This window comes from Drosophila innubila (genome assembly GCF_004354385.1).
Source record: "Drosophila innubila isolate TH190305 chromosome 3L unlocalized genomic scaffold, UK_Dinn_1.0 0_D_3L, whole genome shotgun sequence".
Taxonomy (NCBI): Eukaryota; Metazoa; Arthropoda; class Insecta; order Diptera; family Drosophilidae; genus Drosophila; species Drosophila innubila.
This window is the reverse complement of record NW_022995376.1, coordinates 15,867,640-15,895,498: the sequence shown is the minus strand read 5'-3', so window position 1 is coordinate 15,895,498 and position 27,859 is coordinate 15,867,640. Positions and strand designations below refer to the sequence as shown.

General features: G+C 45.4%; 11 protein-coding genes across 13 annotated transcripts; 2 read left to right on the top strand and 9 right to left on the bottom strand.

Moving 5' to 3' along the window:
- Positions 1–1,179: 1,179 nt before the first annotated feature.
- LOC117787073 (copper transport protein ATOX1) lies at positions 1,180–2,186 on the bottom strand. Its single transcript, XM_034625518.1, has 3 exons — positions 1,978–2,186; positions 1,826–1,901; positions 1,180–1,624 (listed from the first exon to the last, which is right to left on the bottom strand). Exons 1-3 carry the CDS (start codon positions 1,981–1,983, stop codon positions 1,491–1,493), a joined length of 216 nt encoding a protein of 71 aa, XP_034481409.1. The 5' UTR covers positions 1,984–2,186; the 3' UTR covers positions 1,180–1,490.
- Positions 2,187–2,363: 177 nt separating this feature from the next.
- LOC117787051 (aldose 1-epimerase) lies at positions 2,364–3,748 on the bottom strand. Its single transcript, XM_034625496.1, has one exon. It carries the CDS (start codon positions 3,628–3,630, stop codon positions 2,527–2,529), a length of 1,104 nt encoding a protein of 367 aa, XP_034481387.1. The 5' UTR covers positions 3,631–3,748; the 3' UTR covers positions 2,364–2,526.
- Positions 3,749–3,923: 175 nt separating this feature from the next.
- LOC117787249 (angiopoietin-2-like) lies at positions 3,924–5,484 on the top strand. Its single transcript, XM_034625731.1, has 3 exons — positions 3,924–3,998; positions 4,076–5,277; positions 5,332–5,484. The coding sequence occupies exons 1-3, from the start codon at positions 3,930–3,932 to the stop codon at positions 5,447–5,449; spliced, it is 1,389 nt and encodes a 462-aa protein (XP_034481622.1). The 5' UTR covers positions 3,924–3,929; the 3' UTR covers positions 5,450–5,484.
- A 283-nt stretch (positions 5,485–5,767) lies between these two features.
- LOC117787333 (probable fumarate hydratase, mitochondrial) lies at positions 5,768–7,371 on the bottom strand. The gene is made up of 3 exons (XM_034625832.1): positions 7,207–7,371; positions 6,140–7,148; positions 5,768–6,081 (listed from the first exon to the last, which is right to left on the bottom strand). The coding sequence occupies exons 1-3, from the start codon at positions 7,345–7,347 to the stop codon at positions 5,822–5,824; spliced, it is 1,410 nt and encodes a 469-aa protein (XP_034481723.1). The 5' UTR covers positions 7,348–7,371; the 3' UTR covers positions 5,768–5,821.
- A 490-nt stretch (positions 7,372–7,861) lies between these two features.
- LOC117787262 (probable fumarate hydratase, mitochondrial) lies at positions 7,862–9,449 on the bottom strand. Its single transcript, XM_034625743.1, has 2 exons — positions 9,250–9,449; positions 7,862–9,187 (listed from the first exon to the last, which is right to left on the bottom strand). The coding sequence occupies exons 1-2, from the start codon at positions 9,433–9,435 to the stop codon at positions 7,916–7,918; spliced, it is 1,458 nt and encodes a 485-aa protein (XP_034481634.1). The 5' UTR covers positions 9,436–9,449; the 3' UTR covers positions 7,862–7,915.
- A 309-nt stretch (positions 9,450–9,758) lies between these two features.
- Positions 9,759–11,188, bottom strand: LOC117788210 (aldose 1-epimerase). 2 transcript variants are annotated; one of them, XM_034626906.1, is made up of 2 exons: positions 11,047–11,188; positions 9,759–10,973 (listed from the first exon to the last, which is right to left on the bottom strand). In XM_034626906.1, the coding sequence occupies exons 1-2, from the start codon at positions 11,176–11,178 to the stop codon at positions 9,804–9,806; spliced, it is 1,302 nt and encodes a 433-aa protein (XP_034482797.1). In that variant the 5' UTR covers positions 11,179–11,188; the 3' UTR covers positions 9,759–9,803. The 2 variants fall into 2 exon arrangements, with proteins under 2 accessions (XP_034482797.1, XP_034482798.1); XM_034626907.1 differs by having other exon boundaries at positions 9,759–10,963; positions 11,047–11,062.
- Positions 11,189–11,564: 376 nt separating this feature from the next.
- On the bottom strand, positions 11,565–12,635 carry LOC117789086 (ORM1-like protein). 2 transcript variants are annotated; one of them, XM_034628114.1, is made up of 4 exons: positions 12,541–12,635; positions 12,202–12,456; positions 11,989–12,140; positions 11,565–11,927 (listed from the first exon to the last, which is right to left on the bottom strand). In XM_034628114.1, the coding sequence occupies exons 2-4, from the start codon at positions 12,376–12,378 to the stop codon at positions 11,792–11,794; spliced, it is 465 nt and encodes a 154-aa protein (XP_034484005.1). In that variant the 5' UTR covers positions 12,379–12,456; positions 12,541–12,635; the 3' UTR covers positions 11,565–11,791. The 2 variants fall into 2 exon arrangements, with proteins under 2 accessions (XP_034484005.1, XP_034484006.1); XM_034628115.1 differs by lacking the exon at positions 12,541–12,635 and having other exon boundaries at positions 12,202–12,457.
- Positions 12,636–12,695: 60 nt separating this feature from the next.
- Positions 12,696–18,881, top strand: LOC117789082 (mediator of RNA polymerase II transcription subunit 1-like). The gene is given in 5 exon segments (XM_034628110.1): positions 12,696–12,931; positions 13,016–14,392; positions 14,450–16,431; positions 17,389–18,040; positions 18,043–18,881. Coding segments are annotated over 5 exon segments (4,722 nt in total). The 5' UTR covers positions 12,696–12,894; the 3' UTR covers positions 18,717–18,881.
- Positions 18,882–19,127: 246 nt separating this feature from the next.
- Positions 19,128–20,754, bottom strand: LOC117789084 (adenylosuccinate lyase). The gene has a single exon (XM_034628112.1). It carries the CDS (start codon positions 20,652–20,654, stop codon positions 19,209–19,211), a length of 1,446 nt encoding a protein of 481 aa, XP_034484003.1. The 5' UTR covers positions 20,655–20,754; the 3' UTR covers positions 19,128–19,208.
- Positions 20,755–21,453: 699 nt separating this feature from the next.
- On the bottom strand, positions 21,454–22,684 carry LOC117789085 (mediator of RNA polymerase II transcription subunit 1-like). Its single transcript, XM_034628113.1, has one exon. The coding sequence runs from the start codon at positions 22,572–22,574 to the stop codon at positions 21,543–21,545; it is 1,032 nt and encodes a 343-aa protein (XP_034484004.1). The 5' UTR covers positions 22,575–22,684; the 3' UTR covers positions 21,454–21,542.
- Positions 22,685–23,651: 967 nt separating this feature from the next.
- Positions 23,652–27,342, bottom strand: LOC117789083 (mediator of RNA polymerase II transcription subunit 1-like). The gene is given in 4 exon segments (XM_034628111.1): positions 23,652–23,968; positions 23,970–25,777; positions 25,830–27,206; positions 27,291–27,342. Coding segments are annotated over 4 exon segments (3,420 nt in total). The 5' UTR covers positions 27,328–27,342; the 3' UTR covers positions 23,652–23,770.
- Between the last annotated feature and the right edge of the window lie 517 nt (positions 27,343–27,859).

Here is a 27,859-nt window from a genome sequence, read left to right as displayed (position 1 = left end):
TTGTTGCCAGGAATTTTTATGTAGCAAGACAATGCACAGGGGCAGTAAGACAGACAGTCAGACAGACAGAAGACAGAGGCACCAGCTGTTATTTTTACTAAGGTAATTTAAATGGCATTAGCGCTAATAATTTGCTTTTACCTACTGTATAGTGAGATGGCCAAGAGCAAAGGACAGACAGAGAGAGGGAGAGAGCTGGAAGTGTAATCAGAAAATCTCTTGCATCACTTGAAAATAATCATGGGGCAAGGACGTGACTGTGTTGTTGACGTTTTGTTGTGACAGCCGCACAGGCAGTGACCGATTTGGGTATACGGATTCTCTCAGACCTTTTGGCTAAGAGACCTGATTCTGGGTTCCTTGCTGTTTAGGTTTGGTTACGGTTCCGTTCCTGTGTGTCGCCGCATGGGGCATAAATCAACACGAGCTGCAAAATGCAACCGCAACAAAGCAAAAGGTAGAACGCAGGTAGCGACACCAACAACGACAACGGCAACAACGACGACGACAACATCAAATTCCAAAGCAACGTTCCGTTTGTGGACTCAGCTCTAAACTCAATTAGTTGTGAACGCATGTTTGTGTGTGCATCTGTGTGTTAACTGTGTGTGTTGCATTCTTTGCATGCCATTGTGGCATTTGATTGATAATTTCGTTACGCCTCGAACATGTTTCAAAATACATTTTTATAAATTTGGGTAGCCGTTCCCGAGATTTATGACATGTTATGCTCTATTCTATTGTTATTGTTATTATAAAACGTTAGCTGGATATTTGTCGTTGTCGTTGATTCGTTTGGACAGCTTCTCTCCCTCTTGACTAAGTGCCCGCATTTCATGAGATTCACCTGAGAGTCTCAGATATGTAAAACAGTTGGGTTAATATGACACGGCAGCTGAAAGAATCTTTATCAATGTTTATAGTTTATATATGAGAAGCAATCTAAGAAATGCAAATAAATGATTTATTTATTTTATTTAAGTATATGTATATTGCAATATGTTAAAATTTGTAATAATTATGCATGTATATAATTATTATTCATATATCATAAGAAGATAATTGGCATATAATTAGTTGAACTACATTGGAAATATTTTAAATATTTCTAAATATTTAATAAGAGCAAATATTTGATTAATTCATTTCTCTACTTAGTTATTAAACAATTGAGCTTTAAATTCTGAATCTATGGTTGTATAACGCTTTTAATATACTGTATAATTTAATATCGAGCTACGTAAAATTTGGGCAAGAGCATAATGTGTAGATAAGTTCCTCATGTTTATCTCATAATTTGGTTAAGTCTAATAATATTTTAAAAACATTTTCGTTGAACCATCATATGCATCACGCTGTTTTTTGAATGATTTCTCAAATGGATCATATATCAACAGATACGACAATGAGTGAATCCTTTGTGGGATATCCATCGATTATACTTCAAGCTTCAGTTTGCCGTATTTCTGAAACTTGCTGAGAAACTCGTCTCATTTCTTCACACCGACATATGAAACTGCCTTTCCCGACTTGCGCAACTGTTCCAACAGTTCGTCGGCCGATAAGTTTGAGGTGATAGTAACAGTTTTCTCATCCAGATTGACATTCACTTTTTCCACCTTATCTGCAAAACAACAGTAAAAAGCATACGTTTGTTGGCAACCACAAATAACCGCCGCCTGATAAGGTGGACTGCAAAATCCCCAGTAATATGTGTATACATATACATATAATACACAAATTAAGCTCCCTCCAAGCTCCAAACTATGATAGTTCACACACACTTATGCATGTCTACATATGTGTGTGAGCATTGTGTACTTACCGCCCAATTTGCCCAAGACCTTTTCTACGGCGCTAGCACAGCCGCCGCAGGTCATTTCCACTTTAAATTCATGTACCTTAGTGCAATAAATAGAGTTATTGCAAATTAGTCAATGTTATTTGATATAAATTACTCAGATATTTGGTACATACGGTCATTTTGCAACTGCTACTAGTGGGACGAGTGGAGTCCGCTGTGGTATGCTTGTAGATTTGCGGTAGATTAAACAGCTTGAAGGCGGTTTTTGTTTACTGATTTGGACGTGGCACAATCAACTATTTACAGCTGTCGTTTAGCTGTTTTTCAACAAATTACTTTCGTTTTGTTAGCAGCAACAGAATCGATAAGAATCGTATCGAATCGTTCGGACTAAAATCGATAAAAATGTTTAGCTCCAAACGGTCGACAGTCTGTGGCGGTTGGGCGATGACTGTTAGTTAACAGAACTACTTTTTGGTTCTGTTATGAATATCCAATCGATAATTAATATGCTTAACGCTTAAAATTCAAATTAAAAATAAATAAAAAATATAAAGAATTGAGAGTTTTGATATATTTTTCTCATACACTTGATGTGGTACATGGCTCTTTTGATGCTAAGTTTCAACTGACCCGGGTTGTTCTGGTACCACCAAATTTAGATAGAATTTGATGATAAATTTATTTTTTATACGATTAGTGAATTTACTGAGAATGCAATTTTAGACACGTTTTGGGCATGCACCAAATCGATAGACCACCTGATGATCGTACAACTGTCCTGGATTTAACATAATCGTTGGGAATTCTGGGTTATTCATGGCATCTGGATACTTTTGTGTCTCCATACAGAAGGATCCGTGCCTTACGTAATGACAACCGTCTTTTCCAACGTTGGGAACATCCCCTCGCTCCTCATCGGGTAGATTGTTTGCTGTGTAGAATTGCAAACCCGGCTGATTGGTATGAACTTCCATAAAGCGACCGGAACAGGGATGTACAGCACGGGCCACCAGCTTCACTTGATTGGGATCCACATCCGTGCAGTAGTTGTTATCAAAACCACAGATGGGACAACGATAGATCTGATTGATACGTTTGCCCAGGTTGGTTAAGGTGGAGAAATCATAGGGTGTGTTACGCACGGGCATTAGTTTGCCAGTGGGGATTTGTTCCTGATCGGAGTCAACAATTTTACTTGCTTTAATCATCACCATGTGCTGGAAAAGTGTATCTCTGCCAGATCCATGACCCGCCAAATTAAAGTATGAATGATTGGCTATATTGATGCAGGTGGTTGCCTTAGCACGCGCCTCGATTCTCATGCCAAAGCATCCCGCCTCGTTGAGCGAAAAGTTAATGTTAACTGTCACTTCGCCCGGATATCCCTCATGACCATCGGGCGAGACGTGCTGCATGGTAACGCCATCCTTGTGTATGCCCACCACATCCCATATAACGCTATCGAATCCCACATAGCCACCATGCAGATGGTATCGGTCTTTAAAGTTACGAGACAGATGAATCTCCTTGCCACACAATTTGAATTGGCCGCGAGCTATACGATTTGCCACACGTCCAACCATGGCACCAAAATAGCATTTCTGATTTCGATAATATCCGGCGACATCATCGTACCCCAAACACACATCCTCCAGCTTACCGCTGTGATCTGGCACTTTAATGCTTTGTACGATGGCACCTAACGTGAGTATTGATACGGACATGCCCTTCTCTGCGGACAACGTGAATCGTCGAATGTGTTCGCTCTTCTGCGACATGGGATTGACGGCAATGCCGAACACATCTTCTGTGACTCGTACCATCGCTTAAGCTTGAATTTATTTGGTGAGTTCCAAAACGTTTTCTAAACTAAAATTTCGTATATCATGAATCAAACTGAAGAATTTTTAATAAAATGTAAATCTACAATGGAATCGTTTCCAAAGCCAACTGCCCAAAATCAGAATTCCATTTGTTTTTACAAATAAAAATGAAAACTTTGTGGTATACAGCATCCTTTTAAATTGACATGTCAAATTATTTCTGGGTATTCTAACCAGATCATTCATATATTATATAAATATTTCAATATTTCAACAATTTAAAAAAACTTGTTTTTAAAATGAATAATACAAATATATTTACTATACAATTGCACGATTCTCAAGAAGACAAGAAGACATGTGCTGTGGTAAGTGGATCATGAAGATGTTTCAATATTTATATAGATTTTACCAAATGAGATATTATTGTATCCCTTTCATACAGTCTTCAGCTGAGTGGCAAAATATCAGAGAAAATTCTTATAGTACATTGACTGAGTTGAAGAAAGTCAAACTATCTGTATTCAAGGAAAAACTCAATTTATATCACGAGAAATGTAGGATTAAAGATGACGTAATCTTGGCTCTAAAAACATGTTTAGAAACTTATAAAAACACCAATGTGAATAACAACGACATGATAGCGTTTCTAAAATCTAAATTGTGCGAAAGAAAAGAAAATTGTATCGCAATAAAAAAGTCTTTTGAGCATCAGTTAACTGAACATAAAAATTGCATTAACGATAAAGATGATCAAATTGTCAAACAACATGAAATTATTAAAGAAAAAGATAACAATATAAATGAGTTAAAGGAAGAATTGAAAAAAAGTGCAGAAAAACTTAAGGAGACAACCGATCTTTCGGTAAACTATGAGAAACAGATAATCGCACTTCAAGCCATTATTGAAGAACGGGATCTCAAAATTTCAGATTACAAAGCATGTATTAAAGAGAACGAGAATCAGATCGCCACATTAAGAGATGAAGTCGCAACGAATGTGGAAAAGGTGAAGTCAAGTCAAGAGCTGGTTAGAAATTGGAAAACTCACATTCTCACTCAGACCTTTAACTGCAAGGCCAAATTAGAAGCTGATCTGCGGAACAGTGCTGAAAGGATTAAGAAGCAGAATGATCGCTTACTACAATACTCGATCAAGGAACTTCAAGAGAGCCTCAGTGAAGATGATTCCAATGAGATCAAAGAGTTAACTCTACCTCGGATTGGTTCACTAAAGGTGCTAGCCCAGAATTGCCACTCTGGGCCAGGTTGGATAGTTATTCAGCGGCGTACCGATAATACTGTGGACTTCAATCAGGGATGGTTCTCCTATGTTGATGGGTTTGGTGATATGGATGGTGATTTCTGGTTTGGACTAGACAATATACACGCTATAACAAAGAGGCAACAACATGAACTATACGTTCATCTCGTTTTTCCCAATAACGAAACACGCTATGCCCATTATGACAACTTTTCCATTAGTGGAAAGAACGACGACTACAAACTAAAGTCCCTGGGAAATTATTTCGGAAATGCCGGCGATGGATTACGTACTCATGAGCATAATATATTCAAGACCATTCGATACGATGCGAAAAATGTTACGGAATATAATCGCTGGTGGCATCATGAGTATCCAACTTGGTAAGTCTGAAAACTCAATATATATAATGTCTAATAACAATATAATAATTACAGCAATCTAAATGGAGTTTTTGATCATAAATCCGAGTTCGGCGTTTGGTGGTGTCGTCGAAAAGGCCAATATATTTTTGTAGAATCCGTTCAAATGTTAATACGCCCAAAACCAACATAAATTGCTTAATAAAAGTATTACATTAATTCAAAATCTAAATTATTCCGTTTCTATTTATCTAAATTTGCAATTTGCAATTGAACTAATGTAAAATGTATTAACGGTTCAATCAATTTATCACCTTTGACACTAATGATTTTGTAATTTAAAAAAGCAGTTACAGGTATTTGCGTGTAAGATTAAGCATGTTTGGTTATAATTTGCAGTAAATATATATTCTATTATATATATAATATATTTATTCTATTCTGATAATAAATAACATACATTATATTTTCGAAACTTTAAAAATGTTTAGTTTAAAACTATTCCTTCAGATAATTTCTTAATCCATTTATTCAGAATTGTTAATTCAACAAATTGTTACAGTATCTAGTTAGGACCAATCATCTTCTCAGGACGCACCCAATCATCAAAGTCCTTCTCCGAGATTCCAGCCACGACGGCCTCTTCCTTTAAAGTGGTTCCATTCTTATGTGCTGCCTTGGCAATTTGTGCCGCCTTATCATAGCCAATATGAGGATTGAGAGCTGTCACGAGCATCAGAGATTGATGCAATATTTCAGCAATTTTTTCCTTGTTCGGTTGAATGCCTTTCAAACAATTGTTAGTAAAAGAGTTGCAGCCATCACCTAAAATAAAGAATTTGAGAATAGTATAATTTATAAACGCTTTCTATATAGAACTCACTGAGCAGTCTTATCGAACGAAGGACATTTGATGCAATTAACGGTTTGAAAACGTTAAGTTCAAAGTGTCCATTGGAGCCACCTATGGAGACGGCCACATGATTGCCCATGACCTGAGCACAGATCATGGTGAGGGCTTCACATTGAGTGGGATTTACCTTGCCCGGCATTATGGAGCTGCCCGGCTCGTTCTCCGGCAATGAAAGCTCACCTAGGCCACAGCGTGGACCGGAACCCAAGAAGCGAATATCATTTGCAATCTTCATGAGGCTAACGGCAATGGTATTCAATGCCCCGTGCACCTCAACCATGGCATCTCGAGCGGCCAGAGCTTCAAAGAAGTTGGGTGCAGTGACAAATGGCAATGAGGTTAGATGGGCGATCCGACTGGCGGCCTTCTCAGCGAATCCCTTGCGAGTGTTGAGTCCGGTTCCCACAGCAGTTCCTCCCAATGCCAACTGGTAGACATGGGGCAGGACGGATTCAATGCGTTCCAGACTGTTGGCTATCTGCTGAGTGTAGCCGCTAAATTCTTGACCCAAGGTCAGCGGAACAGCATCCTGTGTGTGGGTGCGACCAATTTTAATGATGTCCTTCCATTCGTTTGATTTGCTCATAAGCATCTCGTGTAGCTTCTTAAGTGCTGGCTTCAAACTCTTGTTTAGTTCAATGGCCACGGCGATGTGGATGGCAGTTGGAAACGTGTCATTGGAGCTCTGTGACTGATTCACGTGATCATTGGGATGCACTGGATTCTTGGAACCCAGTTCGCCACCAAGCATTTCGATTGCCCGATTGCTGACCACCTCGTTGACATTCATATTGGTCTGAGTGCCGGATCCAGTTTGCCAAATGGGCAATGGGAAGTGACCATCGTCGTAGAGTTTACCCGAAATCAGTTCATCACAAGCGCTCGATATGGCTGTGCTGATCTTTTTATCCAGTCCAAACTCCTCATTTACCTCAGCTGCAGCCTTTTTTAATATGCCCATGGCCTGTATAAGTGGTTTCTGTAAAGACAATAGGTTAGTTTCATAGTTCAGCAGAGGATTGAACTTTACCAGTTACCGGCATACGCTCATCGACGCCTCCAATGGGAAAATAGATCAGACAACGTCCTGTCTGGGCGCCAAAGTAGCTATTGCCTGGTACCTCCACCAGACCAAGAGTATCGCTCTCTGTGCGCATGGGCACCTTATTTGGCATCATATTAAAACTGAATAAAACTCGTATCAAAATAGGTATATATAATAAATATAAGAATATATGTAAATAGATTGATCAAAATATATCTATGGAAATTCTGGACAACGCCTGAACAACTAGGGAGTTATAAAGGTTGCTCAGTTAAAGTCCAAGCAGTTGAAAATATTCTTAAATTGTATTCTAAAATTCAGAAATATGTGTTATTTAAAGAAATAAATCCAATAAAATATTTAAAATTAAAAAATTTACATTTAAAAGAAGAAAATAAAAATATGTTTAAGGTCAGATTGTTTTTATGTAGTAAATATGATGGTGAAATGCAAATATCAGCCGATAAATTATGAGTTCTACTGTATTCCTTTCTCAAATAAATTTAAACAATATATTCTGTAGAAGATTGAAAAAAAATAGAAGCAACGCTTATAGAAAATCGTTTATGTATCAAAATTTCCAAGAATTTATCAATAAGAATATCAATAAATTATAATTCATAAAGTATCAAGTAAAACCCAATAACTTGACCTCCATTAAATATGGCATTCGCTTTATTGAATGAACTTTGTAAATTACATTATTCAGAGGGTCCTAGCATATTCGAGGGATTGAGCCACATGTCGATATCTTCCTTGACAATGCCTCCCCTGATGGCCTCCTTTTTCACTGTGGTGCCATTGATGTTGGCAGCTTTAGCAATTTCGGCTGCCCTATCATAGCCAATATGATTAGTTATTGCGGCCACGAGCATCAGGGATTCGTTCAATGTCTTTTCAAGCCTTTTCATATTTGGCTCAATACCTACGAGGCAATTGGTGCTGAAATTCTTGAGGCCACTACTCAAGAGGTTAATGGAGCGTAGAACATTGGAGGCGATCACTGGCATGAACGAGTTGAGTTCAAAGTGTCCATTGTAGCCACCGACAGTGACTGCCGTCTGGTTGCCCATCACCTGGGCACAGATCATCAGCATGGCCTCGCATTGTGTAGGATTTACCATGCCAGGCATTATCGAACTTCCTGGTTCGTTCTTGGGAAGCTCAATCTCACCTAAACCACAATTTGGACCAGAAGCCATGAACATAATGTCATTGGCGATCTTCATGGTACTGACAGCAATGGAGTTGAGTTCGCCATGGATCTCGACCAAGGAATCACGTGAGCCGATAGCCTCGAATAGATTGGGAGCGCAAACAAATGGAAGTTTCGTGAGCTTCGCTATTTCGCCGACACATTTGATTCCGAACTGATCGGGACTGTTTGCACCTGTGCCCACAGAGGTGCCTCCAAGGGACAACTGATACAAGTGCTTTAATGCCGAGCCCAATCTCGTAGAGCAGTTGTCCATCATTTGCCGATATCCGCCGAACTCTTGGCCCAATGTCAGCGGCACAGCATCCATAAGATGAGTGCGTCCCATCTTAATGATATCTCTCCACAGCTGCTCCTTCTTGGTCAGAGTATCGATCACCAGCAAAATGGATGGAAATAGCTTCTTCTGCAGCTCCATGGCCACAGCAATGTTAATAGCCGAGGAGAAGCTATCGTGGGGGCTATGAGCCAAATTAACATGAGTCTGGGGATGCACTGGAAAATGGCCACCGATCTGACCGCGCAATAGCTGAATGGCCCGATTACAGACCACCTCGTTGACATTCATATTGCTGTGGGCCCCGGCGCCCTCCTGCCAGGTGCCCAATGGAAAATGATGTTCATCGTATAATTTTCCAGAGATGACATCGTCAGCCGCAATCGAAATGGCATCGCATACATTGGGCTCCAATCCGAAGCTTCGATTAGTAATCGATGCGGCTTTCTTGATTAGGCCCAATGCAATAATAATGGCACGCTGAGGAAGCAGTTGACAAAAGTAACACAATCTAATCTTATCCAGAACTAAGGATTACTTACCGGCATGCGATCCTCTATGCCACCAATGGTGAAATTCTTAAGGGCACGCGTTGTATGACGTCCATACAAACGATCCAAGGGAACATTCACAGCACCCATTGCATCCAATTCGACACGCATTTCCGTCTGGGTAAGACGGGCCAGCTTATATATTATATTGAATATTTCCTTTTGATCGAACGACATTTTGGTATTTTAGAAATGTAAGTGTCTTGCAAGGTGAGAAATTATAAAGAAGAAATCAAGCAAAATTCTCAGAGACTACTTTGATTCAACGAAAAAAACTTTTGACAGTTGACAGCATGAACAAAATCAAAATGGCAAATTCTGATTTCCATATGCAACCCTGCAGCACAGTAGCACTAAAATGTGACACTCTGTGACACAAATAAATGGTACCGTTAGGAATTTTTAAATTAAATAAGTTCAAGGCTTATAAAATTAAGGAAAATGGAAAATTAGAAAACACAGATAAGAAAATGGGGCTAGTAAGATAGAAAGAACCGCTATTTATAATTGGTACCTATAGAAACAGACAGCTTTATTGGATTGGATTATTTGTTATTACAGCAGCATTTCCAAGATTCTTCTATGTTAAATTTGTAGATGACCTCGTGAAAATATTTCTCGCCAGGATTGAGAAAGATCGATGGGAATTCGGGATGATTCATTGAGTCTGGAAACTTTTCAGTTTCTACACAAAAGGATCCATGCTTGCGATAATGAGTGCATTCCTTGCCAATCATTGGACTATCGCCATTCACCTCGTCCGGCAAATTGTTGGCCGTGTAGAATTGTAGACCCGGTTGATTGGTGTAAATCTCCATGGCCCGTCCGGAGGGCTTGTGCTGTAGCTTGGCAACCAGATTGGTCCCACTGTCTTTACCCTCGTTGACCACAAAGCAATTGTCATAGCCCTTGATCAGATGATTGTCGAACTGCTTGAGGCGATCCCCGAGCAATACGGGAATTCGCATATCGAAGACCGTATCATCGACACTGACGAGCTTACCCGTCGGTATTTGAGCGTCATCCGTTTCGACAATCTTCTTGGACAATATCTCCACTGTGTGCTCGGCCAGACCCTTGGGACCAGCGGCGTGGCCGGCCAAATTGAAATAAGCATGATTGGATAGATTGACAGCGGTCGTTTTATCCGTATACGCCTCGTAGCGTACTCCCAAACGATTGTGATTGTCCAGCCAGTAAGTAATCGTAGTTGTCAGCCTGCCCGGATAACCTTCGTCGCCATCGGGTGACACATGACGAAAGGTGATTCCCAAATCCGACTTATGTACCACCTCCCAAATTACGCTATCGAATCCAACGAAGCCACCATGCAGTTGATACGTATTCTTGAAGTTCTTGGTCAACTTGTACACCTTCTCACCCACTGAATATTCACCGTTTGCCACACGATTCGCCACACGGCCGAGAGTGCCACCAATGTAAGCCGATCTCGTACTCATATAGCTGGCAATGTCCTCAAAGCCCAGGCAGATATCTTCAATCTTCTGATACGCATCCGGCATACGTACGCTCTGTATAATGGCACCCAGTTGGATCACAGATACCGACATTTGATTTGGATTTGTCATTGTGAAGCGACGCACCATTTCGGGTGCTTTGGTGTATGGATTCTTGGCCAGGCCAAAGATTTCCTCCTCCACAGTCACCGACATTCTTAAGCTGCTGCTGCTGCTGTTTCTGGTACCTGTTTTAAGCTCAAAAATTTGTTAGGTTTTCATTCGAATTTCAAAAATATAATAACAACTACTGCCAAGCAGACTGACACACCTCTTGAAAGTCGTTAAGGTCGCGATTCGTAGTTGCAAAGTCAAAAAGGGCAATAGACGAATCTCTCTGGCGCCAACTACAAAACTGATGCGACTTGCAATGCCGGCGATTATTAATATAGAAGAGCGACATTGATAACAGAATATAATATAATACACATACATACATATATACAGATTGGTTAGGTAAGTTACGTAGTAATCTTCAATTGGCATACTTAAAACTACAGCTGTAATTGTAAAAGCTCTTATTTTAAAAAGAGAGAGCTCTTTCTGTTGTCTAGTTCTGCCAGAATTTCAAAGGCTGCATTATTGAAATTCAATTAAAAAAGTACGGCTAGAAAAGCTAAACAATTTTATTTTAAAAGAGTTCAAAATTAGTCCATTCATTTCTTTAAAAATGCCGAATTTCTAGTATGAACACTCCTTATATTTGTTTAGCCTTTGCAACTACGAAAGTAATAAAGCTAGCTGATTAATAGCTAAAATGTCAACACTGCCACTGAGTAAGAGAGAATATTTATGTATATCTCAGCTCTGCTATTTATTTATATTATTTATGTATTAAATACAAGTACAACAGCGCCATTTACAGAAGTATAGTTACGATTTTTCAACAGCTTATTAAAACAAAACCAGCAAATCGGTCAGTCTACTATCTTTAAATATATACAATATAGGCTTTGATAAGCCTCCCTGTTCGGTGAAAGATATTTACAGGCATAAACCAATTATAGAAGCACCTTTCAATACTTGTTAATATTAAACAATCGAACGCCATGGAACTGCGGCAACTTGGGCAGCGTAACGACAACCAACGAAATAAAGTTGGCTATGAAATGTTCCGTATTGTTGCGAGTGTACAAACAAGTTAGGAGGAATCTGGAAGAAAAAAAACACAATTTAATTAACAGAAAAATTAATATGATAAATCGGCACTCACAGTACAATTGGCACAGCAGTCAGAAATTTGCGCGTTGTCGTCAATTGGACGCCGTCATCGATTTGCTCCCAATGTGTCCAGCGTCGATTGGCGTCATTCTCGATGCTCATCCAAGGCGCACCTTTTATTATATGCAGAAAATACAAGTGTGCCTAAATGAAACAAATTGTCAATAGTTAACATTGTTGACGTGAACTTCGAATGGATACTCACAAAGTTATGCAGCAAATTGGTAGTTGTCCATGCCATTGAAATAGTAACAAAGGGCACTGATAAGAGCAGCAAATGCACAAACAGTAATCCCAGGAAGTAGGCAAGCCAAAAGCCTCTGGCACTTAGCCAGGAGCTATTTGGATTGGTTTCGCCATGTCCGCCAGCAATAGATGTCATTTTTATTTGGGACTAGAAATTGGATCAATCCGTTTGGACTTGTTTTGATCAATCGACTTGCTAATAGAGCTGTAACTCGACTCGATTTTCAATCTATTAAATCGATGCTAAATATTTTTTGTGTAAATCGATTTGAAAATAATCGGATATTTCCAGCTGTAGAGCTAAGCTAATTGAAAGAACTTAGTTGCTCGTTCATCTTGTTCCGACTAAAATACTCAAGATAAACTGTTAATAACAGTGCGCAATTGCAGTAGAAGAAATTGAATTGATAACAGAGTCTTAACAGTTTAGACAAGCGAAGTAAAATTAGAATCAGATGCAAAACAGAACTAGTTCAGTTCACGCGAGTCAGTCATAGTGAACCGAAAATTTTCGCAAAATTCGTTGATTTTCGCAAAAAATGGAAAAAGTGTAAAAATAATTGTTTCAAATACAATTTTATTTGTTAAACTGTGATTAAATATAGAAATGGTAGATTGAAAGTGTAAAAGAAAGAAATTAACAGGCGGAAAAATGAGCGGAAACAATGCAAAAACAAATTCAAGCGCAGGTAAAATTTTCACTTGACTTAAATCGCGATTAGGTATACATTTAATTGTAATTATTATTTGTGTTTAATTTGTGATCTGCACAGGAGGAGGATATGGCAGCCAGATGGGGCAGCCCACAAGCATGGCAGTGCACATTCCCAGCATTGAGGAGAAGAACAAGCAGATGCAGCAGGAGACGATGATGGAGAAGCTGCGTGCCAAGTACAGGAACAAGCCGAAGACCTACGAGGAGATCAAGAAATCAGTGAGAATGTACTTTATTGAGAAGCACTATCCGTTGGATCCACTCTGCAAGGCGACGCTGCAGTCGGCACTGGACAAGCTGCAGCATTATATCAAAGTCACCTCCCGACACGGCCTCGTGGAGCGTCTAGAGAGCCTGTCCCGACAGCTGGGACTTAAATTCATGGAGGATCAGCAGCTGCTGTTCATCTCGACGGACATGTTCTATGTAGAGATACTGCTGGATGCGAGTGGCAACCTCAACGACGTCAAGGTCCACCACGAGTGCAAGAGTGAGCAGCAGTCCAATTCCAGCTCCAGCTCCACTGAGCTCCTCAACTGCCTCAAGGCAGGCGACTTTGCCGACTTCACAGTGCAGCTGGAGGGACTGTCCTCCATCTACCAACTGAATGCGGAGCCCAAGGTCAAGAAGAAGGCATTTGTGGCACTCCAGGCCATGGAAACAGATATCTACAATCTCTACCAGCAGCAGCTGCAGTGCCAACAACAGTTGGGTGGCATTAGCGATAGCTACCACATCATGAACAGATCCGCAGTGGGATTGGTGCTGCCACGACGTGGTGGGCATCCCATGAAACTCACCTACTTCTGTCCTCCTCTGCACCTCGTGGAAACACAGGTGAAGGGGGAGAAGTCGTCCACTGCAGTGGGAACTGCCAGCAGGGATTTCAGCATTGAGCAGGTGATGAAGAGTCCAATTGGACTCAGTGCCACCCTCAATCTAGAGGGATCCTCTGCGAACAAACTGCAAATCCTGCCAATTGTGAGCTTCACCAGCGAGTCGGGACTCCCCTTGGAGCTGCCTTCCTATGCACCGCTCACCCAGAACAACTCCATGTTGATGCCGGCCACCTATGTGCTCCGTCTCAGCAAGCCAATGCCAGTCTGCATCGAATCTCTGCGGGCTTTGGCTCTACCTGGTCTGGGAAGTCTGTCGAACGAGGGAGCGACGTCTGTGATGAATCTCATTGTACAGACTGCTTCGAGACAGGCCATAAGGAGCATCCACGTCCAGAAGGGCCTGTATGTCAACCTGCCAAAGGAGACGCACTGTTACTTCCTCACGGATAACCGCAGGCTGCAGGGCACCATGATATCGTCTTTGCAGTTCACGGAGCCGGCACAGGTGCCTAGGATCATCGCATTCCTCAAGAAACAGGCTCTGTTCTACACACTCCTGGGCAGCTGCGTCAGGGAACAGCAGAAGCAGTATAATGGTAAGTAAATCAGGAGTTCGGGAGACATAATCTTATCTACTTTTGAATTTCTTTCAGACATGGACAGCACTGTCATCTTGGAGGTTACTGCCGTCTCGCTCACCCAGATCACTGTGGAGCTCCAGCATCCGTATGAGGAGTCCCTGGCCACAGTGGACTTCCTGCTGGAGGAGGGAGAGGCCACCTGCACCATCTACTGCCTCAACAATGACTACGAAGCACTCTCCCAGAAGCTGACCAGGACAGTGCGTCAGGTGGTGTCCATTCCCATGGTTATATACAAGCTACTCAAGTGCTGGGATGAGGAGCATCTCCAGAAGCTGCACGGTGTACCTGCTTTTGGTGCAGGGACAGGCAGCGGAGCAGCAGGTGGCTTCAGTGGCACTGGAGGAAGTGGAGGAGGTGGAATGCACGGTACAAGCAACTTTGGCCAGTTTGCCATGGATACGGGCACGGGCACAGGCTCTGGGGAAGGCAGTAGTGGACTTGGCGGTGGCTTCAGTAGCGTGAACAATCTGAAGATGGACTCAAAAGTGCGTTCCTTGGCGGATGCCTTTGCTGCCTCCACTTCGGCGGCTGCGGCCATTGCTGGAATCATGAATCTGAAACGGGAGACGGATCCACAAGCTCCCTCTGGAAGCAGTCCCATTCCCAGCCCATCTGCTACTGCGTCCAAGTCTAGCGATCATGAGATTGCGGACAAGTACAAAAACATTTGGAAGGATAAGACACCCAACCTGAAGCACTGCGTCAGCATCACGCCCATCCCTGGCGATGGCAAGACGCCTCTCCAGCAACAGCAGCAACAGGTGGATGTGCAACGCACGGGCGGCATTGAGATCATTCCATTGAATGCACAAACCAGCGTAGGAGCCACTTCAAGTGCTCCAAGTGGCTCTCCAGCCACTACCATCACCATAACCCCCATCACTGGAATCAGTGGAGGCCAAGCAGGCAAGGAGACATCCAAGGAGCCCAAGAAGTCTGTGTCTGTGTCGAGTGCCAGTGGAAGTGCTCCAAAGCGACCTCATGAGAGCAGCTCCTCCTCTTCCTCGTCTTCGACTTCGTCTTCCTCTTCTAATTCGAGCAGCAGCAGCTCCAGTGACCCACAGAAGGAGAAGAAGCGCAAGAAGAAGAGAGATGACTCTCCCATGGGTCCACCTGAGAAGATCTATTCACGGCAGAACTCGCCCGCATCTGGCGGCATGGGGATCGGCATCGGGATGACGGATGCTTCAGCTGGCAGTGGAGTAGTGCGAAAGTTCTCCTCTCCCTCAGCGTCGTCTTCATCCTCACCCAAGGCGGGAGTCGGAGCTGGAGTAGGAGCGGGAGTAGGAGTTGGAGCTGCTCTTGGCCTGATGGCGAGCCAACCGTCGGCTCGTCCCAGTCCGAAGCACTCGCCTGTCTACAGCAGTCCCAAGCACAACAGCAACACCAACACCGCCTCCAACAGTCCCAAGTCGCCATTCGGCACTCATTCGCCCAAGCATGGATCCTCTGGCAAGCCGAGCATGTCCACTCTCAAGAGCGCCACGGCGGCCACAAGCCTCAGTCCCAAGTCGGAGAAGTCCTCCTCTGGCAGTGGGGGAGTGAGCTCAGGTGCAGTTTCCCTGGCTGTACCGCTTCCTATACCTACAGGCACACCTGGTTCAAGTGCAGGGGCTAATCCCTCCATGATGAGACCCGTGCCGCCCTTGGCCAGCAGCAGCGGACAGTTGCCGGTTGCCATCAAAAAGGACAAGTCCATAGGTAGCTCCTCCTCATCCTCCTGCTCGTCACTGGCATCGGGAGGAGCATCTGGAGTCGTTGCTGCTGCAGTCGCCGCCCTCAAGAGTTCCCAGCAGCATCAGCAGCAACTGAAGTCGTCTGTGGCCAGTTTATCGCATCTGGCAGCGGGTGGCAGCCTGGGCAACTATGCGCCGCCAGCGGTGGCCGCCTTGGAGCTCAATGTCCTGCGCAAGGGCATGGCGGGAGCGGGATCGGGATCTGGAGTGGGTGTGGGACCGGGAATGGGCGTGGCAGCGGGAGCGGTAGGTGCGGTAAGTCCGTTTTCAATTTATGAGTAGCTCTCGTTGTGTGCCCACCTCCGCCTCCACCTCCACCTCCCTTCACCTCCAACTGCACCTCTTAACCCGTAGTTGCCTGACTCTTTATTTTTTGTTTGAACCTACAACTTGAACTAAATCCAAATTGAAATCTAAATAATGTATTTAACTAGTGCAACCTAATTGAATATTTGTAATTATTATTAATTATTAATATTAATCGTAGTTCTTGAACTCTGATTTGAATTGATTTCTGATTTATTTCTTTTGTAAATATATTTACTGCTATTTTCTAATCGCATCCGTTTTATTTTTTCTTAATAATTCCTGTGCTGGGCTATAATCCCAATAAGGATCTTCCCTTCCTATTTACGCATATATAAATAGTGCACGTTTTTGTTGGTTAATCCTGTTTAAAATGCAATTTCCCGTCGGTAGAAAACTTCTTCACATTGTGTTAATTAACAGACATGTAAAGTGTTTGATTCAACTCTGTTACTAACAGAAGTGTTAAATGTAAGCAACAGGACATTCCATTGCCTTAACATAGCACTTTGCTTTTTCCGATCACTCTGGAATAAAGGTTGAATTCGAATTGGAACTTTCTCTATGTAATGTGAACTGTTAATATGAAGTAATATTTGCCTTGTAGTTATTATACATACATATGTATTTTGGAGCTTTTGATAATCTGACTAAATACTAACGGGTTTCTCTCTCTTTTTCTCACTTGCCTCTCTCTCCACCTTTGTCTCTATCGTTCTCTGTCTCCTTCCGTCTTGCATGACACGGGAAAACGGGAAATGTTTAACCCTCTATCGACACTTGTGCTTCTTTTTGACACGTTCTACGTTTGATTGTTTTAATTTGCATTTTCGGTTCGTTTCTCGTTCGTTTGTCTTCACACACACACCTACACACACGCACACAACCACGCGCTTCCTTTGTCAGGTTAGTTTGATGACGTCGACGGCAGTTTCGACGGCAACCATTCCAACCACAGCAGCAACATCATCAACAACAACACCATCAACAACAGCAACAACAGCAACAGCAGTAGCAACAGTGGATTCATCACTCACAGCATCAACAACAGCAACAGTGGGAACGGGACTGCGAGTGGCAACACCAACAACAACAGCAACAACAACAACGGCAACACAGCAACAACAGCTGCAGCAGCAACAACAGCTGGCAACGGGAGCACATAGTAGCGACAGTGGCAACATCAGCACGGGATTGGGAATGGGAGCGGGAACGGGAACAGGCACTGGACTGTCCACGGAGTACATGGTGAAGCCGAGCAGCCAGGAGGGCCTTAAGCTGACCATCAATAAGACAGGCAGCAGCAGCAGCAAGAGGGAGAGCAAGGGTGGAGCATCTGGCTCATCCTCCTCTGGCAGCAAGAAGCAGCACACGGGATTGAAGCCTGGAGTGAACAGCGGACCAGCCTCAAAGAAGGCACACTCATCAGGCGGAGGCGGAGGAGGAAGCAGCTCCAGTTCCAGTTCCAGCAAACACCTTTTCCAAAAGGCCAACTCATCTGGCAACCTGAGCAGCAAACTAAGTGGTTCCTCCAGCTCAGGCGGTGGTTTGCCTCTGACCAGAGCAACAGCACCAACTCCTTCCAGGAACATGGCGCACCCAGGCGAAGACCGAGCATGTGCAGCCTGGGAAGCAGCAGTGGCAGTGGCAGTGGCAGCGGAGGCCCAACTGGAAGTGGAGGGCAGCGCAAGACACCATTAGCGGGACCTGGAACGGGAATGGGATCGGGATCTGGATCAGGAGTGGGGGGAGTGTCGCCAGCTGCGTCAAGTGGGTCAATGTCACAGCCGCCACCACGTTTCGATCACCACACGGACATGATGACCATTCTGCAGTATGCGTCGCCTAGCATGGCTGCCAGCATGGAGGGCTTCATCAAGGGATTGCACAACAAGTTCCAGATACCCAAGTTGTCGCAACGCACTAGCAGCAGCAACACTGGATCCGGACCAGGAGGAGGAGGGGGACGCACCACGCCCAGCACAGATCAGACAACAGCGACAATGTCTTCCTCCTCCTCCTCCTCGCAGGAGCAGCAATCCAATCTGGAATTAAATGCCTTATCAGCTGGAATCAGTGCTGGATCCAGTGGACAACAGAAGCCAATGACAACTGCTCCTCCAGCAGCGAATGATTTGCCTTTCAACTTGGGCAGCACTGGAGGATCAGGATCAGTTCCAGGTCCAGGCGATGGTATTGACGAGGAGCTGCTCGCCAGGTTGGCAGGCGAATAACATCGGCGATCATCACTTGGTTTGTTTGTTAGGTAAATAAATATGTATCCTGTATTCAATAGACTCTACAAGTGATCTTGGACTGTGAACGAATCTAAACTTAGAACTAATAAGAGAAAAGACAATGTTGGGCAAATGTGATTAATAAATCTTTGAAATCTTTGAGCAAGGTTCTCTCTACTTGGGTCACATCTGAATCTAAATCTGATGCGGTTTGTCAATGAATCCCATGCAATTCCAGGCGATAAGGCAATCGAAGCTGTTGGAGGTCTGCGGTTTCCAACTGCGTCAGAGAAACGTGCGGAACACGAATCGCATTGGAGGTCAGGGAACTCGACCCTTTGTAAGCTGCGATAACCGCAATTGGATTGGGAGGGGTTAAGGGAACAGAGGAAGAGTCAGGTAAACATGTTTACGCATAGATTATTCCATTTGGAATATAATAACAGTGTATTTGAGCTTTGAGCTTAAGGAATAATAATAGAATGTGGCTTAAATGATCAGCTGGACATTTTGGACGCTTCGCAGGGCATCTGCGTAGTGGGCCAGCACTGGTTGCACCTCCTCCTCGAGGAACTCGTCCACCTGCTCGCTGGCTCGGCCAGTGAAGGTGCGTGCATCCAGAATGTCGCCCAGTTGATCCAGGATGGGGGCAAAGTAGGGATCGTTGCGAACTCGATCGACCAGATCGTTGTCCTTGCCGTGCTGCTTCACCTGGGCACCCGCCTCCTGGGAGAGGACGCGAATCTTCTCGTGGCACACCTGACGATCGCCACCAGCCTTTACCATGGCCATGATGATGTTCTCCGTGGACATGAACGGCAGCTCCTGGGCAATGTGGCGTTCAATGACCTTGGGATAGACCACGAGTCCCTGCGAGATGTTCAGCAGCGTGAGCAGTGCCGCATCCGCCGAGAGGAAGCCCTCGGACAAGGTCAGCCTCCGGTTCGCAGAGTCATCCAGGGTGCGTTCCAGCCACTGGGTGGCATGGGTGTTGGCGGCATTGCTGAACAGTGTGATGAGATGGCGGGAGAGGGCACAGCAGCGCTCGGAGCGCATTGGATTCCGCTTGTAGGGCATCGCGGATGAACCGATCTGTGTCGTCTCGAAGGGCTCCTCCAGTTCCTTGCGTGAGGCGAGGATGCGCAGGTCGGAGCACATCTTGTGGATGGTGCTGCCCAGACTGGCGAGTGCAGCCACCACCTCCACGTCCACCTTGCGGGTATAGGTCTGGCCAGTGACGGCATAGGGTTTGCTGAATCCGGCCATTTGGGTGACCAGCATGTCCAGCTGCTTCACCTTCCGCCCGTCGTTGTTGAAGAGCTGCAGGAACGAGGCCTGTGTGCCCGTCGTGCCCTTGACTCCCCGGAAGCGCAGATCCTCGAGGCAGCGGCGCAGTGCCCGCTCGTCCATCAGCAGATCCTGCATCCAGAGGCAGGCCCGTTTGCCCACCGTGGTCAGCTGCGCCGGCTGCAGATGCGTGAATCCCAGAGTGGGCAGCGCCTTGTAGGATTCGGCGAACTGCTTCAACTGCCCCACAATGGTGGCCAGTCGCGGCAGCAGCAACTTGAGTGCATCCCGCAGCACGATGAGATCCGTGTTGTCGCCCACGTAGCAGGAGGTGGCACCCAGGTGGATGACGGGCGCAGCTGCCGGACACTGCTGGGCAAACACATGGACGTGGGCCATCACGTCGTGTCGTGTCAGTCGCTCCTCGGCAGCCGCCGCATCGAAGTCGATGTCCTTGATGTGCTGCTCCATCTGCGTGATCTGCTCCTCGCTTATCTCCAGTCCCAACTGCTGCTCCGCCTTGGCCAGCCAGACCCACAGCTGCCGCCATGTGGAGAACTTGTTCTGGTCACTGAACAGGAACTGCATCTCCTTGCTCGCATAGCGGCTGCTCAGCGGCGACTTGTATCCTTCGTAGTTGCTGCACATTTTTCACTATTCTTTGTTCTTTCTTCTCACAAATTAAAAAGATCAACTACTTTCCTCGATCAGCTTTTCACGACTGCCAAGAAAAAAATACCACACACATGTTGCTAGCCCACCACTGTTGCCAACTTAGCTATTTTATAGCTAGTTCTGGCTATTCTCAGAGCTCGTTTGCTAGAAAAATTTCAAAATTGCTATTAGCTGGCAAACTGGCTATCTAAAATATATTTTCAGCTAAGGTTTGCAATTAATATTTTTAGTAAAACTATGCAAAAGTGCCCACAAAAACCAATTACGATTTATTTTTCAGCCAGAAACGGCTTTTTTCCTCTAAAAAGTTAGCAGCAGTGGCGCCCCCACTGGCTTATCAGGGTGACCAAATATTGATATGCTTCACTAAATGTCATATATCGCATTTATCGATATATTCGAAATATTACTTTCGTAGCACAGACAGCAACCTTGCAGGCGTTATCAAATACAGCAACCATTTCGTACCAAATTTTAAAAGACAATGTACCCTTTTCTTTAAATGGTACACTTGTATGTTGTCTTTATAGCATTTTCAATTTGAATTCTCAATTTAACCATGGATTCACCTTTATATTTGAATTTTTAGCTATTGTCCAACTGGAATACCTCAACTTTTTCCTTAACTGTGTGATTCCCCGTTATCGACATTTTTAAACGCTGTATTTGATTGCATATAAATCGCATAAGGGAAGAGATTCAGTTTTATTTTGCTATTGCAAACAATTGTTAATTGGAAAATTCTTTAAATTCGTATTATTATATTATCATATCTGTCTACCTAAATCTCTTATGATTATATTTATGAAGTATAACAAACTAAGTGATGATCGCAGAAGATGTCAATTGCCAGTCGAGATGTCATTCGCCTGCCAACCTGGCGAGCAATTCCTCGTCAATACCATCGCCTGGACCTGGAACTGATCCTGACCCTCCAGTGCTGCCCAAGTTGAAAGGCAAATCATTCGCTGCTGGAGGAGCAGTTGTCATTGGCTTCTGTTGTCCACTGGATCCAGCACTGATTCCAGCTGATAAGGCATTTAATTCCAGATTGGATTGCTGCTCCTGCGAGGAGGAGGAAGACATTGTCGCTGTTGTCTGATCTGTGCTGGGCGTGGTGCGTCCCCCTCCTCCTCCTGGTCCGGATCCAGTGTTGCTGCTGCTCGTGCGTTGCGACAACTTGGGTATCTGGAACTTGTTGTGCAATCCCTTAATGAAGCCCTCCATGCTGGCAGCCATGCTAGGCGACGCATACTGCAGAATGGTCATCATGTCCGTGTGGTGATCGAAACGTGGTGGCGGCTGTGACATTGACCCACTTGACGCAGCTGGCGACACTCCCCCCACTCCTGATCCAGATCCCGATCCCGTTCCAGGTCCCGCTAATGGTGTCTTGCGCTGCCCTCCACTTCCAGTTGGGCCTCCGCTGCCACTGCCACTGCCACTGCTGCTTCCCAGGCTGCACATGCTCGGTCTTCGCCTGGGTGCGCCATGTTCCTGGAAGGAGTTGGTGCTGTTGCTCTTGGTCAGAGGCAAACCACCGCCTGAGCTGGAGGAACCACTTAGTTTGCTGCTCAGGTTGCCAGATGAGTTGGCCTTTTGGAAAAGGTGTTTGCTGGAACTGGAACTGGAGCTGCTTCCTCCTCCGCCTCCGCCTGATGAGTGTGCCTTCTTTGAGGCTGGTCCGCTGTTCACTCCAGGCTTCAATCCCGTGTGCTGCTTCTTGCTGCCAGAGGAGGATGAGCCAGATGCTCCACCCTTGCTCTCCCTCTTGCTGCTGCTGCTGCTGCCCGTCTTATTGATGGTCAGCTTAAGGCCCTCCTGGCTGCTCGGCTTCACCATGTACTCCGTGGACAGTCCAGTGCCTGTTCCCGTTCCCGCTCCCATTCCCATTCCCGTGCTGATATTGCCACTGTCGCTACTATGTGCTCCCGTTGCCAGCTGTTGTTGCTGCTGCAGCTGTTGCTGCTGTGTTGCCGTTGTTGTTGTTGCTGTTGTTGTTGGTGTTGCCGCTCGCAGTCCCGTTCCCACTGTTGCTGTTGTTGCTGCTGTGAGTGATGAATCCACTGTTGCTACTGCTGTTGCTGTTGTTGATGGTGTTGTTGTTGATGATGTTGCTGCTGTGGTTGGAATGGTTGCCGTCGAAACTGCCGTCGACGTCATCAAACTAACCTGACAAAGGAAGCGCGTGGTTGTGTGCGTGTGTGTAGGTGTGTGTGAAGACAAACGAACGAGAAACGAACCGAAAATGCAAATTAAAACAATCAAACGTAGAACGTGTCAAAAAGAAGCACAAGTGTCGATAGAGGGTTAAACATTTCCCGTTTTCCCGTGTCATGCAAGACGGAAGGAGACAGAGAACGATAGAGAGAAAGGTGGAGAGAGAGGCAAGTGAGAAAAAGAGAGAGAAACCCGTTAGTATTTAGTCAGATTATCAAAAGCTCCAAAATACATATGTATAATAACTACAAGGAAAATATTACTTCATTTTAACAGTTCACATTACATAGAGAAAGTTCCAATTCGAATTCAAGCTTTATTCCAGAGTGATCGGAAAAAACAAAGTGCCATGTTAAGGCAATGGAATGTCCTGTTGCTTACATTTAACACTTCTGTTAGTAACAGAGTTGAATCAAACACTTTACATGTCTGTTAATTAACACAATGTGAAGAAGTTTGCTACCGACGGGAAATTGCATTTTAAACAGGATTAAAACCAACAAAAACGTGCACTATTTATATTTGCGTAAGTAGGAAGGGAAAATCCTTATTGCGATTATAGCCCAGCACAGGGATTATTAAGAAAAAATAAAACGGATGCGATTAGAAAATAGCAGTAAATATATTTACAAACGAAATATCAGAAATCAATTCAAATTAGAGTTCAAGAACTACGATTAATATTAATAATAATTACAATTATTCAATAAGGTTGCACTAGTTAAATACATTATTCAGATTTCAATTTGAATTTAGTTCAAGTTGTAGGTTCAAACAAAAAATAAAGAGTCAGGCAACTACGGGTTAAGAGGTGCAGTTGGAGGTGAAGGGAGGTGGAGGTGGAGGCGGAGGTGGGCACACAACGAGAGCTACTCATAAATTGAAAACGGACTTACCGCACCTACCGCTCCCGCTGCCACGCCCATTCCCGGTCCCACACCCACTCCAGATCCCGATCCCGCTCCCGCCATGCCCTTGCGCAGGACATTGAGCTCCAAGGCGGCCACCGCTGGCGTCGCATAGTTGCCCAGGCTGCCACCCGCTGCCAGATGCGATAAACTGGCCAGACGACTTCAGTTGCTGCTGATGCTGCTGGGAACTCTTGAGGGCGGCGACTGCAGCAGCAACGACTCCAGATGCTCCTCCCGATGCCAGTGACGAGCAGGAGGATGAGGTGGAGCTACCTATGGACTTGTCCTTTTTGATGGCAACCGGCAACTGTCCACTGCTGCTGGCCAAGGGCGGCACGGGTCTCATCATGGAGGGGTTAGTCCCTGCACTTGAACCAGGTGTGCCTGTAGGCATAGGAAGCGGTACAGCCAGGGAAACTGCACCTGAGCTCACTCCCCCACTGCCAGAGGAGGACTTCTCCGACTTGGGACTGAGGCTTGTGGCCGCCGTGGCGCTCTTGAGAGTGGACATGCTCGGCTTGCCAGAGGATCCATGCTTGGGCGAATGAGTGCCGAATGGCGACTTGGGACTGTTGGAGGCGGTGTTGGTGTTGCTGTTGTGCTTGGGACTGCTGTAGACAGGCGAGTGCTTCGGACTGGGACGAGCCGACGGTTGGCTCGCCATCAGGCCAAGAGCAGCTCCAACTCCTACTCCCGCTCCTACTCCAGCTCCGACTCCTGCCTTGGGTGAGGATGAAGACGACGCTGAGGGAGACGAGAACTTTCGCACTACTCCACTGCCAGCTGAAGCATCCGTCATCCCGATGCCGATCCCCATCCCGCCAGCTGCGGGCGAGTTCTGCCGTGAATAGATCTTCTCAGGTGGACCCATGGGAGAGTCATCTCTCTTCTTCTTGCGCTTCTTCTCCTTCTGTGGGTCACTGGAGCTGCTGCTGCTCGAATTAGAAGAGGAAGACGAAGTGGAAGACGAGGAAGAGGAGGAGCTGCTCTCATGAGGTCGCTTTGGAGCACTTCCACTGGCACTCGACACAGACACAGACTTCTTGGGCTCCTTGGATGTCTCCTTGCCTGCTTGGCCTCCACTGATTCCAGTGATTGGAGTTATGGTGATGGTAGTGGCTGGAGAGCCACTTGGAGCACTTGAAGTGGCTCCTACGCTGGTTTGTGCATTCAATGGAATGATCTCAATGCCGCCCGTGCGTTGCACATCCACCTGTTGCTGCTGTTGCTGGAGAGGCGTCTTGCCATCGCCAGGGATGGGCGTGATGCTGACGCAGTGCTTCAGGTTGGGTGTCTTATCCTTCCAAATGTTCTTGTACTTGTCCGCAATCTCATGATCGCTAGACTTGGACGCAGTAGCAGATGGGCTGGGAATGGGACTGCTTCCAGAGGGAGCTTGTGGATCCGTCTCCCGTTTCAGATTCATGATTCCAGCAATGGCCGCAGCCGCCGAAGTGGAGGCAGCAAAGGCATCCGCCAAGGAACGCACTTTTGAGTCCATCTTCAGATTGTTCACGCTACTGAAGCCACCGCCAAGTCCACTACTGCCTTCCCCAGAGCCTGTGCCCGTGCCCGTATCCATGGCAAACTGGCCAAAGTTGCTTGTACCGTGCATTCCACCTCCTCCACTTCCTCCAGTGCCACTGAAGCCACCTGCTGCTCCGCTGCCTGTCCCTGCACCAAAAGCAGGTACACCGTGCAGCTTCTGGAGATGCTCCTCATCCCAGCACTTGAGTAGCTTGTATATAACCATGGGAATGGACACCACCTGACGCACTGTCCTGGTCAGCTTCTGGGAGAGTGCTTCGTAGTCATTGTTGAGGCAGTAGATGGTGCAGGTGGCCTCTCCCTCCTCCAGCAGAAAGTCCACTGTAGCCAGGGACTCCTCATACGGATGCTGGAGCTCCACAGTGATCTGGGTGAGCGAGACGGCAGTTACCTCCAAGATGACAGTGCTGTCCATGTCTGAAAGCAAAAGAAGATAAGATTATGTCTCCCGAACTCCTGATTTACTTACCATTATACTGCTTCTGCTGTTCCCTGACGCAGCTGCCCAGGAGTGTGTAGAACAGAGCCTGTTTCTTGAGGAATGCGATGATCCTAGGCACCTGTGCCGGCTCCGTGAACTGCAATGACGATATCATGGTGCCCTGCAGCCTGCGGTTATCCGTGAGGAAGTAACAGTGCGTCTCCTTTGGCAGGTTGACATACAGGCCCTTCTGGACGTGGATGCTCCTTATGGCCTGTCTCGAAGCAGTCTGTACAATGAGATTCATCACAGACGTCGCTCCCTCGTTCGACAGACTTCCCAGACCAGGCAGAGCCAAAGCCCGCAGAGATTCGATGCAGACTGGCATGGGCTTGCTGAGACGGAGCACGTAGGTGGCCGGCATCAACATGGAGTTGTTTTGGGTGAGCGGTGCATAGGAGGGCAGCTCCAAGGGGAGTCCAGACTCGCTGGTGAAGCTGACAATTGGCAGGATTTGCAGTTTGTTCGCAGAGGATCCCTCCAGATTGAGGGTGGCACTGAGTCCAATTGGACTCTTCATCACCTGCTCAATGCTGAAATCCCTGCTGGCAGTTCCCACTGCAGTGGACGACTTCTCCCCCTTCACCTGTGTTTCCACGAGGTGCAGAGGAGGACAGAAGTAGGTGAGTTTCATGGGATGCCCACCACGTCGTGGCAGCACCAATCCCACTGCGGATCTGTTCATGATGTGGTAGCTATCGCTAATGCCACCCAACTGTTGTTGGCACTGCAGCTGCTGCTGGTAGAGATTGTAGATGTCTGTTTCCATGGCCTGGAGTGCCACAAATGCCTTCTTCTTGACCTTGGGCTCCGCATTCAGTTGGTAGATGGAGGACAGTCCCTCCAGCTGCACTGTGAAGTCAGCAAAGTCGCCTGCCTTGAGGCAGTTGAGGAGCTCAGTGGAGCTGGAGCTGGAATTGGACTGCTGCTCACTCTTGCACTCGTGGTGGACCTTGACGTCGTTGAGGTTGCCACTCGCATCCAGCAGTATCTCTACATAGAACATGTCCGTCGAGATGAACAGCAGCTGCTGATCCTCCATGAATTTAAGTCCCAGCTGTCGGGACAGGCTCTCTAGACGCTCCACGAGGCCGTGTCGGGAGGTGACTTTGATATAATGCTGCAGCTTGTCCAGTGCCGACTGCAGCGTCGCCTTGCAGAGTGGATCCAACGGATAGTGCTTCTCAATGAAGTACATTCGCACTGATTTCTTGATCTCCTCGTAGGTTTTCGGCTTGTTCCTGTACTTGGCACGCAGCTTCTCCATCATCGTCTCCTGCTGCATCTGCTTGTTCTTCTCCTCAATGCTGGGAATGTGCACTGCCATGCTTGTCGGCTGCCCCATCTGGCTGCCATATCCTCCTCCTGTGCAGATCACAAATTAAACACAAATAATAATTACAATTAATAGTATACCTAATCGCGATTTAAGTCAAGTGAAAATTTTACCTGCGCTTAAATTTGTTTTTGCATTGTTTCCGCTCATTTTTCCACCTTTTACTTTCTTTCTTTTACACTATCAATCTATCATTTCTATATTTAATCACAGTTTAAAAAATAATATTGTATTTGAAATAATTAATTTTACACTTTTTCCATTTTTTCGCAAAAGAAACCAACGCTTTGCGGCATAAATGGCAATCGTAATAGTTCTTGTGAACGGAAACATGATGAAATTGCATCATGAACGGAACCAGAACCAGCTCGTGTGAGCTATACATGTGCTATCGATTATAAATATTTATCGATTTTATTGTGTTGGTAACTGAAATTTACATTTAAAATGTATGACTGTTTTGAAATCCAAGCAAAATTAAATATGTTTAAAACCAATAAATAATTAAATAACTACAATAATGGCAAATATTCGACTTATAAATAAAGCACTTTAGGTTTATAGTCGTATTATATAAATTACATTATTGACGATATTCTCATTTGCCGTATAAAAAACCTTAAAAAATTCATAAGAATACAGATTTTTTACTAATGTAAATAAATGCGTTAGGTAGGTACGG

Excerpts from the sequence above, each read along its gene's own strand:
- LOC117787073 (XM_034625518.1), bottom strand. Across the intron at positions 1,625-1,825 it reads GGTCTTGGGCAAATTGGGCG|ATAAGGTGGAAAAAGTGAAT; the intron begins GTAAGTACACAA and ends GTTGTTTTGCAG.
- LOC117787051 (XM_034625496.1), bottom strand. The coding sequence starts at position 3,630 with ATGGTACGAGTCACAGAAGATGTGTTCGGCATTGCCGTCAATCCCATG.
- LOC117787249 (XM_034625731.1), top strand. The coding sequence starts at position 3,930 with ATGAATAATACAAATATATTTACTATACAATTGCACGATTCTCAAGAA. Across the intron at positions 3,999-4,075 it reads ACAAGAAGACATGTGCTGTG|TCTTCAGCTGAGTGGCAAAA; the intron begins GTAAGTGGATCA and ends CCTTTCATACAG. Across the intron at positions 5,278-5,331 it reads CATCATGAGTATCCAACTTG|CAATCTAAATGGAGTTTTTG; the intron begins GTAAGTCTGAAA and ends TAATAATTACAG.
- LOC117787333 (XM_034625832.1), bottom strand. The coding sequence starts at position 7,347 with ATGATGCCAAATAAGGTGCCCATGCGCACAGAGAGCGATACTCTTGGT. Across the intron at positions 7,149-7,206 it reads GCGTCGATGAGCGTATGCCG|AAACCACTTATACAGGCCAT; the intron begins GTAACTGGTAAA and ends TTGTCTTTACAG. Across the intron at positions 6,082-6,139 it reads TCGTTCGATAAGACTGCTCA|GTGATGGCTGCAACTCTTTT; the intron begins GTGAGTTCTATA and ends TCTTTATTTTAG.
- LOC117787262 (XM_034625743.1), bottom strand. The coding sequence starts at position 9,435 with ATGTCGTTCGATCAAAAGGAAATATTCAATATAATATATAAGCTGGCC. Across the intron at positions 9,188-9,249 it reads GCATAGAGGATCGCATGCCG|CGTGCCATTATTATTGCATT; the intron begins GTAAGTAATCCT and ends CTGCTTCCTCAG.
- LOC117788210 (XM_034626906.1), bottom strand. The coding sequence starts at position 11,178 with ATGTCGCTCTTCTATATTAATAATCGCCGGCATTGCAAGTCGCATCAG. Across the intron at positions 10,974-11,046 it reads ACCTTAACGACTTTCAAGAG|CTTAAAACAGGTACCAGAAA; the intron begins GTGTGTCAGTCT and ends CAAATTTTTGAG.
- LOC117789086 (XM_034628114.1), bottom strand. The coding sequence starts at position 12,378 with ATGACATCTATTGCTGGCGGACATGGCGAAACCAATCCAAATAGCTCC. Across the intron at positions 12,141-12,201 it reads CCAATTTGCTGCATAACTTT|GCACACTTGTATTTTCTGCA; the intron begins GTGAGTATCCAT and ends TGTTTCATTTAG. Across the intron at positions 11,928-11,988 it reads ACTGCTGTGCCAATTGTACT|ATTCCTCCTAACTTGTTTGT; the intron begins GTGAGTGCCGAT and ends TTTTTCTTCCAG.
- LOC117789084 (XM_034628112.1), bottom strand. The coding sequence starts at position 20,654 with ATGTGCAGCAACTACGAAGGATACAAGTCGCCGCTGAGCAGCCGCTAT.
- LOC117789085 (XM_034628113.1), bottom strand. The coding sequence starts at position 22,574 with ATGGGAATGGGAGCGGGAACGGGAACAGGCACTGGACTGTCCACGGAG.